The 12,834-nt window shown below is 55.6% G+C and overlaps 1 protein-coding gene across 1 annotated transcript in view; it reads right to left on the bottom strand.

Moving 5' to 3' along the window:
• The window catches only part of PRKCZ (protein kinase C zeta), a 144,105-nt gene that overhangs the window by 20,652 nt on the left and 110,619 nt on the right, over positions 1–12,834 (bottom strand). Inside the window, exon 6 of the mRNA XM_025381589.1 lies at positions 12,412–12,509. Coding sequence (XP_025237374.1) covers positions 12,412–12,509 — 98 coding nt within the window. The remainder of the gene's footprint in view (positions 1–12,411; positions 12,510–12,834) is intronic.

Genomic DNA, 12,834 nt, shown 5'->3' with positions numbered 1-12,834 from the left:
GGGCTCAGGCTGCCCCTCCGTGTACCAGTAGCCACAGTCGCCATATAGTGGCCTGATCTGGGCTGGGGATGCCCCTCCCTGTCCTGGCAGCCATGCTCCTCCCATGTTTGCAAGGGGAGAGGAGCAACCAGAGCCCAGGTGGGAGGCGGGACGCGGGATGCACGAGTCACGTGCCCTCAGAGATGTTTTTTTGAGACAGGATCTCGCTCTGTCACCCAGGCTGGAGTGCAGTGGCGTGATCATGGCTCACTGCAGCCTCAACCTCTCAGGCTCAGGCAATTCTCCCACTTTGGCCTTGTGAGGAGCTGGGACCACAGGCTCACACCACCACCGTCAGCTAATTTTTAAATTTTTTATAGAGACGGGATCTCGAGATATTTCCCAGGCTGGTCTTGAACCCCTGGCCTCAAGTGATCCACTGGACTCAGCCTCCCAAAGGGCTGGGATTACAGGTATAAACCACTGCACCTGCCTGTCCGCAATACTTAATCAAATATGCAAACATGAAGTACGCCAGCGAAAATGGATTCATCAACAACCAAAGACAAAGTGCAGCTCTCAGGAACTAGGCGAGACGCCGACTGCAGCCGGATCCAGTCCCTGACCCTGCCCTGGAACCCGCACCATCCAACAGACGTGGGAAGTGGAGGGACGGCAGTTGCAGGGGGATGCTGGAAGCTCACAAAACCTCCTAGGAGGTGAGCCCCATCCTCACTGCTGCCCCTTCTCGCCACTCCCCCCACCCTCTCCAGGAATGCGAAGTGCTGGCTCAGAGGGAGGAACCGGAGGCACAGGAGACGCCGCTCTGAGAGTCAAGAAGTAACCAGATGGGTCCGGGCCAGCTGCCACCATGTGTGTACAGAAAGTTCTGGTGGAATGCAGCCACACGCATCCCTTCACACAGTGTCTGAGGCTGCTTCTGTGGTAGAACGCGTAGTTGCCACAGAGGCTGCACGGCCCACAAAGGTGGAAATATTTACTGCCTGACCCTTTAAGGCAACCTTTGCTGACCCCTGGTGCGGCCCTCAGTAAGCGTCAGGGGCCACTCCAAGTCCCTCTGTGTTAACGCACATGACCGCATCACCAGAAAGTAAGTTTCAGCCCTTGCTGTTTTACAGATGGGGAAGCCGAGGCACAGACAGGTTGGGGGACGTTCTCCGGCTCACACAGCTCCTGGCTTGTCAGACCCAACATCAGACGACTTGGGCAGGCCCAGAACCCTCAATTGGAAACCCCACTTTCAGGTCCTGTCCCCGCCTCACAGTGGACACCACAGTGGTGACAGAGCTGCCCCCAGAGGGAGAAGGCCAGGGGTCACCTGAGTTCAAGGAACAGGAGAGGAGAACGAAGGAGATAAGCAGAGGGGCCACAGAGGCGGGTGTGGCCACGGCACCGTCAACACAGGGCATGCTAGAAAATCAGATTCCTGACTCGGAGAGCAGGACGGACATTAAAGTTCTGAGGAAGACGCCAGCTGATGAGGAAAGGCGGTAAAGCTCAATCAACAGAAGGATTTTACTTCGTCCAAAGAAATCTACTGGGGGGGATGCTGGCAGGCCTTGGATTTCTCCATCAAGGATAAAATGCCAGAACGTGCCTGGGAAATGCACTCGAGCGCTGGAGGGCAGTGTGTCCCAACCATGGGGCTCGCATGCAAAGGCAAACATGGGTGTCCGCAACACGAAAGGACACGTGGTAGGCAGCCCCTCACCTTCCCAGAGCCAGGAGACACGGCCTGGGGTGAAGCTGAGCAGAGGAGAAGGCAAGGCAGGGTGCAGCCGTGGAACTGGGTGAGAACACCCCGCCTCGGAAGGGTAAGGCTCACATCACGAAAGCCGGGGCAGAGCAAGGCAGCTGCCCTCCATGACACCCAAGGCCCACCAATCACACACGGATCCCACCAAGAGGTAATACCAACGTGACTCAGAATGTTCCTGGGAATTTAAAAATCAGGAAAATTTAAAAATCCAATGAAACTTGCACGGGAAAAGGAAGCTAGAGATCAGACGCCACAGTGTGCAGGGAACTCTCATCATTTTAGGCCGCCTCGGCATCCATTCTGAATCTAAGTTGGACTTACTCCCACCAGAAGCAGGGCTGTCACCTTGACAGTTTCCAGTTCCACATCCTCCCATTCCTCGAGCTGGCCCACCCAGACACCCGCCCTATGCAACTGGCCCCAGTGACCTCCCTGCAGCCCCACTGATGCCATGCCCCACAGTCACAGCATGGCCCCACCATGGAGTCCCCCACAGTCACAGTGCGGCCACACCACGGAGTCCCCCCACAGTCACAGTGTGGCCACACCACGGAGTCCCTCCACAGTCACAGCGCGGCCCCACCGTGGAGTCCCCCACAGTCACAGTGCGGCCCCACCATGGAGTCCCCCCACAGTCACAGCACGGCCCCCCAACAGTCACAGCGCGGCCCCACCACGGAGTCCCCCCACAGTCACAGCACGGCCCCACCACGGAGTCCCCCCACAGTCACAGTGCGGCCACACCACGGAGTCACCCCACAGTCACAGCACGGCCCCACCGTGGAGTCCCCCACAGTCACAGTGCGGCCACACCACGGAGTCCCCCCACAGTCACAGTGTGGCCACACCACGGAGTCCCTCCACAGTCACAGCGCGGCCCCACCGTGGAGTCCCCCACAGTCACAGTGCGGCCACACCATGGAGTCCCCCCACAGTCACAGCGCGGCCACACCGTGGAGTCCCCCACAGTCACAGTGCGGCCCCACCACGGAGTCCCCCCACAGTCACAGCACGGCCCCACCGTGGAGTCCCCCACAGTCACAGCGTGGCCACACCACGGAGTCCCCCCACAGTCACAGCACGGCCCCCCAACAATCACAGCGTGGCCCCACCACGGAGTCCCCCCACAGTCACAGCACGGCCCCACCACGGAGTCCCCCCACAGTCACAGCACGGCCACACCGTGGAGTCCCCCACAGTCACAGCGCGGCCCCACCGTGGAGTCCCCCACAGTCACAGTGCGGCCCCACCATGGAGTCCCCCCACAGTCACAGCACGGCCCCCCAACAGTCACAGCGCGGCCCCACCACGGAGTCCCCCCACAGTCACAGCACGGCCCCACCACGGAGTCCCCCCACAGTCACAGCACGGCCACACCGTGGAGTCCCCCACAGTCACAGCGCGGCCCCACCGTGGAGTCCCCCACAGTCACAGTGCGGCCACACCATGGAGTCCCCCCACAGTCACAGCACGGCCACACCATGGAGTCCCCCACAGTCACAGCGCGGCCCCACGGGGCTCAGGCCTGCTTGCTTTCAGTCCACCAGTTAAAACTTCCCACGGGAAACCTGTGTGCAGAACACCCTGGACCCAATAAAGGGTTGGCCCAGGGGTCCCTGTCTCTCTTTATGCTCCCTGGCCTCCCAGCAGGTTGCATATCCCCAAGGCCTGTAGGTGATAAAAGTTGTGTTTCCATCCTGTGTCTCTCTTGATCACTGGAGCAGTAGCTCTCTCTCCTAAATATTCTAAATTAAAACAGTATGAATATCAACAACAAAAACAATCCTAAATAAAATATCAGCAAATTGAATTCAGAAGCACATTAACAAAGTAACACACTAAGACAGGGTACAGTTTCCCCCAGGAATCTAAGGATGGTTCAATATCAGCAGCTACATTACGATGACACCATTCACTCCGGGAGGCCCTAAGGAGCAAAAATCATTAACAATGATCTCCACAAATGGCGAAGAAGCCTTTGAACAACTTTCAGTGTTTTTTCTGGATAGCAAAATAGAAATGGATAGAAAGTCCCTTAACACGACAAGTCACACCTCTGTATGCAGTTATCAGTCATCTTCTCTTAGCTTCACGCTGCTGCTCAGCCTTTCTAGAACCTTCTCCCAGTGGCTGGGGCTGAGAGGCTGTATCATTGCCAGGGCCTTTGCCAGCAGAAGGTGTCCTCAGAGACCAGATGACGGGCCCAGGAACTGGGAGGGTCCATTCCCATCTCCAACAGCTCAGGCAGGGGCAGCTCCTCTATGGGCTCCAGAACCCAATTTGGTGAGTGCAGGCAGAGACCCTGTCTCTCCTCTCCCCTGTGTCCCTCCCAACACCCTTTGCCCATGCCAGGGCAAATGCTGCCTGTCTGAGATGGGTAAATGGTTCGGTTCTCCCTTGAGGATGGCACTGTCCTTCCGGTGCAAAGTGTTCCAGCTGTGGTCAGAAATAGGACAGGGCTGCCTGCTGTCGACGTCACCCCAGTGAGGCAGGTGCTGGCCACTGTCATCAGAGAGGAGGATGAACAGAAGCAGCACAACCCGGGTGCAGTGGCTGAGGCGGGTGATGCTGCCCCACCTGGAGATGTCAACCCTGTGCATCCAAAGCCCCAGAAAACCACCTGAAAGTTACTACAAGGAAGAGAACTCAGAAGCCTTGGGGCCCACAATTACCACGCAGAGACCAAGCTGCCTGCCGCTGGATGCTCTGAGGGAAGAAAAAGACCTCGTTTATAACAGAAACAAGAGACGAAACACTCAAGACAAAATTAAACAAGGAAGTGGCCGGGCACTATGGCTCACGCCTGAAATCCCAGCACTTTGGGAAGCTGAGGAGGGAGAATCGCTTGAGCCCAGGAGTTTGAGACTGGACTAGGCAACATAGCAAGACCCCCATCTCTAATAATAATAACAATAATAATAATAAGAAGAAGACACGGAAGTGAAAAAAACGACATGAAGACTTGAAGAGTCTCCGGAAAGAGGATTTCAGTGAATGAAAAGGTAAACCGGGTTCCTGAATGGGAAGATCCAACACTAGAAGGATGTCAATTTCTCCCCAGGTAATGTGCAAACTTAACAAATCCCAACGAAAAAGCCAGTTTCGGGCCAGGTGCGGTGGCTCACACCTGTAATCCCAGAACTTTCAGAGGCTGAGGCGGGCGGATCACTTGAGGTTGGGAGTTTGAGACCAGCCTGGCCAACAGCGAAACCCCGTCTCTACTAAACATACAAAGATCAGCTGGGTGTGGTGTCAGGGGCCTGTAATCCCAGCTACTCGGGGGGTTGAGGCATGAGAACTGCTTGACCCCAGGGGGCGGAGGTTGAAGTGAGCCAAGATTGTGCCACTGCATTCCAGCCTGGGTGACAGAGCAAGACCCCGTCCCCAACCCCCGTCCCAAAAAAAAGAAAGAAGAAAAGAAAAGAAAATGCCAGTTTATTTTTCTTTCTGGAGGCAGACAGGTTGATTATAAAGTCCACATGGAAAAATAAACACGACAAAAGGAAAAACAAGAGGCAAAACCGTCCAGATGGTGACGCTGGTTAGTCCAGGGTATTTGGGGTGTGGACGAAGGTTCTTTCCTGCATGTTAAAATGGGATACAGGTTTAGAAAGAGGCTCTTCTTTCATGTGGCCTCTGTCGTCATCTAGTAGTTAAGCAGCAAAGGCACAATTTCAGGACTGGTCCCGAAAGTTCCTTCAACAAAGGAGACCCCAGGCGTCTCCACGGCCGTCAGCCCATCCCTGCCCACCCTGGGAACCACGCAGGGCGCAGTGGCATAGGACGTTCAGGTCTGGATGGAGAGGAGGAGACGCCATGACCTCGTCTCTGCTGACTACTGGCAAAATCATCTCCAAGCGTGGCAGTGGAGGTCCCCTGGTCCTAATATGACCCCGAATGGCAATGACACCCAGCCCCTGACCTGTTCTAAGAGTGGCCGGTGCCTCCTGATTAGAAACGAACAACGCATCCCTTTCTCCCGTGTTCTGCACAGCGCCGCGTGGCCTGCGACACCACATCAGGAAACAGCAGGGCCCCCTGTGCATTGCAGGTATGTCCTGGGGTCCCCGAGGGCCCCTGACTGCCCAGGGCTCTGGGATGGTTCACGTGCAGCTGTCCACAGTGTCCTGAAGACTGCAGGACGCCCTCGCAATGCAAAAGGCAAACCAAACCCCGGGCTCCTGCCAGGCCCCCAATGCTGGGAAGAGCCCCTTCTCCCATGCACAGCCTGGTGGGGGCCACGGGCCCGAGCGTCCTGCTCTGGAAGTGCCACGGTTTAGGGTGGCACTTTTACCATTTTAGGCAACCCCGATGAAAAGTGAGCAAAGCAGGGGCTGCTGAGCCGTCACCGTGTGTCGGGAGAACAAAGGCTGAGGCGGCTTCGCCCACGCCGGGCCCTGCGGGTGTCAGTCAGCATCTGCTCCTTCTGTGCTGAGCTCTCGTGACTCCAGCACACGGATGGGTTTTGAAAGGGAGGTGACTCATGTTCGAGAGGCACCTGCCCTTCCCAAGGTCGTGGCCGAGGCTGTCCCTGCTGTGGCACCCACTGAGCCCTTCCCTCTACTGCCTGCACCCCACGGTGGCACCTCCTCCTGCAGCCCTGAGGAGGCAGCACCCAAAGGTCTGACCCCGTCACACCCTCACCTCTTTCTCACACACCCACAACCACCCCCCAGGGGCATCTCCACCCCAGGCCACGGCTGTCTGTGTAGATACAGGGTATGGTTTGTCCATAAAGCAGGTGTTTATTGTGTCTTAAAAATGCAAATTAATTTTTTCTCTCCACCTGTACACACGAGGTGAGATTAATGTTGAACTGTAACATTCAGGGATTCCCTGTAGCCACCCAGTGGACACGAACATGGCCAGTCCCCGAGTCCTCCACGTCCAGGCTGGTGCCGCCCTATGCCTGTCTGGCCAGCACTGCCCTGACTTCTGGGAACCGGGGCGACTCCCCCACATGGGGACAGGCCCCTCCTCCCCACCCCCTAAGGTCTCCCTCCAGGCCATGACAGGCCCAGCAGGTCCCTCTAGCTTCTGTGGCCCAGACCCTACTCCCCACACGAGTGCCTGCCCAACACCAACACTGCACTGAGAATCCCCGGGGCCTCTGCATCCCGGGGCCTCTCGGCCAAGTCCAGCTTCTAAAGCCTGTGGCACCTTCAGGCCTGGTTCTCTTCCATCCCTGACACACACCATTGCCCTTGTCCTTCCCACAGGCCTGTCCCCTATGAGCCCCTCCTATGTGACCCAACCCCCGCCTGCCCCCTTCTCTCCACGCAGTCCCACTCTGCTCCCGGCGGGCCCTCTCCGGGTGCCACGCCTCCTGACGCTGGTGACCGATTCCGGGGACGTCACTCTCTGCTGTTAGCCAAGCTGTCTCCCTCTCCAGAGCTTCGGGCAGGTTTCAAAGCATAATTGATAAAGAAACGTGCGCACACACGCACACACACACACACACACACACACACAGTGCTAGGCGAGGTGCTCTTCACGTCTAGAAGTCACTTTGACCCAGAAGAACTTACTCAAGTGTCTAAGTCAGTGCGCGGCCTGAGAAGTGCTTCCACAGATAAGCAAGGGTGTGTGTGTTCTTTTTAAAGAAACACATTCTGAGTGTGAATGAATGTAAAATAATCAACCGTGGCACACAGTAAGAGGTTTTATTTTAGGACAGCGAGTGAACGGGCGTATTTTAGGGGTAGTTTGCTCACCTACCATCTGAGATCACTGTGCCTTAGTGAGAAAGTGTCCTCAGACTCCAGTTGAATGGGGCGGGGGACGCTGAAAGTAGTCATTTCAGCTAAATCTCTAGTTACCTGGTTTTCCTGAAATAGCTTAAACTGAAGCGATTTTTTGTTTTGGAGATTTTATGGCTCATTTAATTTTGGCTGCTGTTTGGAAAAGGTGGGCTGTCTGTGTAGATACAGGGTATGGTTTGTCCATAAAGCAGGTGTTTATTGTGTTTTAAAAATGCGAATGAATTGTTTCTCTCCACCTGTACACACGAGGTGAGATTAATGTTGAACTGTAACATTCAGGGATTCCCTGTAGCCACCCGGTGGACACGAACATGGCCAGCCAGAAGAGGCACAACCAGATCTGGGGTGGAAAGAAAGCGATTCTGAGTCTTCCCCACTCACAGACCCTTGATGGGAACCAAACTTGCGAGGAAATCTCTGCAGTTTCATTTGCCAGGTGTCCCTGGATGTGGCCTGGGAGCTGTGAGGCCGCCCAGAGCGAATGGGTGTCCTGTCCTGCGTGTCACTCACCTGGCCCTCAGCAAGAGGCCCATGTGAAACCTCAGCTGGACGTTCCAGCAGAACCAACGCACAGAGAGAAAGTTCCCGTAAAACCTGCAGTCACCTCCAGTGACCAGGGAGCAGAGGTGGAGCAGCCGAGCACACCCACCTGGGCCAGGCCAGACTTTTCCGCCACCCGGACGCGTGGCCGCCTTGCCGAGGTTGGCTTTGCTTCATGTGGGTGTCTGGTGCTGTGCAGTCAGTGAGGATTTGTGGGCAGGTTTCACAGCCCCCCAGCTACTGGACTGAGGTAGCTGCCAGTCCTCCCCTCAACCCGGAGCTCACGCATGACACTACCTGTCTATTCGTTCGAAGACACCGTGCCAACAAGAAGAAAGGCCCTCACGATGAGGGAGCGGGTTCCCATGCGCCTGCCTTGCTGTAAATGGTTGAGCCCCAGCTTTACCAATCCTCACAGCAGCTGCAGGGGACAGGGGACAGGGGACAGGGCACAGGCATCCCTGCTGTTCTGTTTCCAGGGAGGAAACGGGGGTGCCGAGGGCCATGTGGTGTGGAGCTGCAGAGCTGACAGGCATGTGCGCCCGGACCTTGGCTGTGTTGCCGTCAGGAAAAACGGCAAAAGGCTTCGGAGCTGTTGCACACACGCTCTTCTTGGTTATCTGCTTCTGTGGGGTCTCCTGGGGTTTCATCTTTCCAACTTGGTAAGATGCACGCAACCGACAACAGTGCAAGCAAGGCAGATGAGCAAACGAGGCCGGTCCGTGAAGGGCGACGGATTCTCGCTGGCCCCCACGCCAGTTCTGCTTCTCTCTGTAACTCTGCCTCAGCGCCCTGATCGCCCGTGTCTGTGCGGACTCTGAAGTCTCCTTTGAGCAGCTGGAACATCTTACTAGTCTTCAGGTTCACTAGAGCTACATACAATCTGACACATGTCCATCTCCTATTTGTGTGACAAACGATGTCACTTTTTTTTTTAAGAGATTGTCATCTAATACCACTGCTGCTAAGTGCCAGGTGTCAACCAAGTGCTGGGGACTGGAAAACAGACAGCACAGCCCCACTCTTTGGGAGTTCACTTCTCATGTGGGAGACAGGTCTACAGCTGACCTTGGGGCTAAAGCAGGCTCCCAACAGCCAGGGCGACACTTGCGATCCTGACCAACCATATGTCAGATACTCTGGAAGTCACTGACAGATTCAGCTAACATAAAAACAGACAGCCGGGCGCGGTGGCTCACACCTGTAATCCCGGCACTTTGGGAGGCCGAGGCGCGCGGATCACGAGGTCAGGAGATTGAGGCCATCCTGGCAAACACAGTGAAACCCCGTCTCTACTAAAAATACAAAAAATTAGCCGGGCGTGGTGGCGGGCGCCTGTGGTCCCAGCTACTCGGGAGGCTGAGGCAGGAGAATGGCAGGAACCCGGAAGGCAGAGCTTGCAGAGAGCTGAGATCCGGCCACTGCACTCCAGCCTGGGCAACAGAGTGAGACTCCACCTCAAAAAAAAAAAAAAAAGGGGGCAAAAAACTTAGGCACGCATAGGGATTCTTCCCAAATGTGAATGCCGAACGCTCCCACAGGACAGTGAGTGGTGCCACTGCGGGGATCCCACAGACACCCCGCAGATGACAATTCTTTAAGTTTGGGTTTACGCAGCTGGGAACCTGTGACTTGGGAGAAGAGTCCAAAGACACAAGTGCAGAAGGGGCTGTGCTTTGGGCCACTTGGCGAAGTGAGGGTGGGGTATCGGACCCCTTTTACATCTACATCCCTACAAGTTCACATAGGAAGATGAACCAAAGCCAAACAAAACCCTTCTTGGAACCTCACCATTCAGGAAGCGGGGGGCACTGGGCTGCCTTCCCCAGGCGCATTCTGAAATCACAAGGGATGGCAGGTGGGGTGGACAGAGGCCTGGAAAAGCGGTGGGAACGCACAAAGGGAGGCATTGACGTGCTCTGGGAGGCAGGGGAGCAGGAGGAAAGGGGACAGAGCTGTCAGGCGTGGGTGCTGTGGGCGGGGGCACCACGCTGTGGCCTGCGATGGGGCAACTGGGGCCTGGTCACTACAAGTCTCGTCCACACGCACGGGAAGCTTGGAACTTACCCCAAAATCAACTGGGGAGGAATCAGAGGAGCTTTGAGGCAGGAGAAAGACACTTGAGATCTGTGCTTCTCAAATATGGCTCAGGCCCAACATGGGGAAGCCGACACCGGGGAGCCCTGGGGTCAGGTGGGGAGGGCGGGGGACCGTGAAGCACACTGAGGCGGCGGAAGCAGTGGGAAAACAGGAACCCTTGACCAGGGCAGCACCGCAGGCAGAGCAGGCCGGGGAACGGCTCTTCTGACAGGCAGACGGGTGGCTGCCGAGCACAGGCAAGAACAGGACCCTGAGGTCAGGAGAGCCGAGAGTGCAGCGGAGGAGCGCAAGCAGCCAGACGTACAGCTTAGAACCGGGCAGCAGAGAGTCACACCCAGGGCCTGGGACCGCTGTGCTCAGGAAGCCCGGCCCGCAAAGCTGGCCCGGAGCTGGGGCTGGGAATGTGAACTGCAAACGGTTCCCTACACGGAGATAGAATGCTTCTGCATGACCACCAGGCAGAGTGGTGGATGCTGTAATCCCAGCCCAGCACTTTGGGAGGCTGAGGTGGGAGCCCAGGAGTTTGAGACCAGCCTGGGTGACAGAGCAAGACTCTATCTTTATTTTATTAAAAAAAAAAACAAAAAAAAAACTCTGGAGGCTGGGCACTGTGGCCCATGCCTGTAATCCCAGCCCTTTGGGAGGCTGCAGAGGGCAGATGGCTTGAGGTCAGGAGTTCAAGACCCGCCTGGCCAACACAGTGAAACCTCTGTTGCTACTAAAAATACAAAAATTAGCCAGGTGTGGTGGCGGGTGCCTGTAATCCCAGCTACTCGGGAGGCTGAGGCAGGAGAATCGCGTGAAGCCAGGAGGCGGTGACTGCAGTGAGCCGAGATGGTGTCCCTGAACTCCAGCCTGGGTGACAGAGTGAGACTCCATCAAAAACAAGAAGAACACATTAAAAAAAAAAAAAGCTGTGCCCCAACTGTGTGTGCCTGAACAAGATGCCTCATGCTCCTGACGGTGAATTCAACGGTCACCTTGACTGGGCACGGGATCGGGATGCCCTAACAGCTGGCTACCCATGACTTCCGGGCATGCCTGTGAGGGTGCTTCTGGAATAATAAGCAGACAGCCCTCCCTGAAGTAGACGGGCATCGTCCAGGCCCCTGGGGGCGTGAAGAGAACAAGAAAGAGGAAGAAGGCTGTGTTTCCCTGACTACCGAGCTATCCACTTTCTGGCCCCCTTGCTCCTGGCTCTGAGGCCTTCAGACCCGGACTGGAATCGACCTCATCAGCTCCTGGTTCTCAGGCCTTCAAGCTGCGCCACTGGCTCTCCTGGGCCTCCAGCCTGCAGATGGTGGACTGTAGGATTTCTCAGCCTCCGTAATCCCACGAACCAGTATCTTACAATAAATCTCTTCACACACACACACACACACACACACACACACACACACACACACACACACGCACGCGCACTCCTGGTTCTATTTCTCAGGAGAACCCTGACCAATGCGATGCTGAACAGCTGCTCTCCGCTGGGAGTCTGGAATCTCGGTTCGTGTGCAGCCTGCAGGACCAGCCCTTGACAAAAACCCTGAGTTGTCACAATTCATTGCTGGAGGAACTGGGAGAGGGCCCTTGGGAGCTCGTGACTGGTTTCTTCCGGAATTTTCCCCATGTGCCTTTTTCCTTGGCCAAGTCTCCCTTATTCCTCCAGTGTAGTAGGCCAGCTGTGGCCCCAAGTGCGGCCACATGACTGATCCCAGGAGTCCCCCTAGCCAATCGTCGCACCTGGGGATGGGCTTCAGGACTCGATGCAGAACATACTCAACAACTCTTCAAATAAACACATCAGGTAGGTCAAAGGCAACTGGCCCCCAGAATTTTAAACAGAGCATACATTTAATGTCCTAGATCACCAGCTTTCAAACGTATTCAAAGCCACAGAATTCCAATACATATAAAGCTTGAAGGTGAAGTGGTATGTACTTTAATAAGCACAGAAATCCACCTCTCTTGCTTACTTTCATAGCCCCAGCACCTGACCCAATGCCTGCACTGAGTGGGATACCTCCAGTAAGTATTTCGTAAACGGAATTAAATAACTTAAGCTCAGATCATGAAATGTACTTAATATGACACCAACCAAGGAGAACAACAGAGAGAGTCTGCTGACCTGAAAACCCCCACACAGCAGCTGGGAGAACCTTACAGGTAACAGCTGACACATCACACCAGACTTAGCTTTTGTGCAGTTCAAATCTGAAATCTGCGGAGCATCAGAAACATCCTTCTTTTTCTTACCGACTTGTCGTCTGGAAGCAGGAGTGTAATCCGACCAGGAAGGGGTTGCTGGATGCCTGCTCAAACACGTGCTTCTCTGTCTGTACCCAGTCAATATCCTGAAATAGAAACCAGGGAGTGGTAATGAGGCTCCTGAATGCTCCTCACAGACATCCTGGGCAAGGGGGAGGCAAGGGAGGAGTCTCTCTCCTCTGCTTTCAGGAAGATAATGCAGAGAGGAAAAGAAAACACCCATTAGGAACCGCATCACCACCACTGTCACCATCCACCCCACCTCTATCCCACCACCACCATCATCGTCACCGTCACCATCACCACCACTGTCACCATCCACCCCACCTCTATCCCACCACCACCATCATCGTCACCGTCACCATCACCACCACTGTCACCATCCACCCCACCTCTATCCCACCACCACCA

This window comes from Theropithecus gelada, chromosome 1 (assembly GCF_003255815.1).
Source record: "Theropithecus gelada isolate Dixy chromosome 1, Tgel_1.0, whole genome shotgun sequence".
NCBI classification, from domain to species: Eukaryota; Metazoa; Chordata; class Mammalia; order Primates; family Cercopithecidae; genus Theropithecus; species Theropithecus gelada.
Note: the sequence above shows the minus strand (reverse complement) of the source record. Positions and strands in the feature narration are given on the sequence as shown.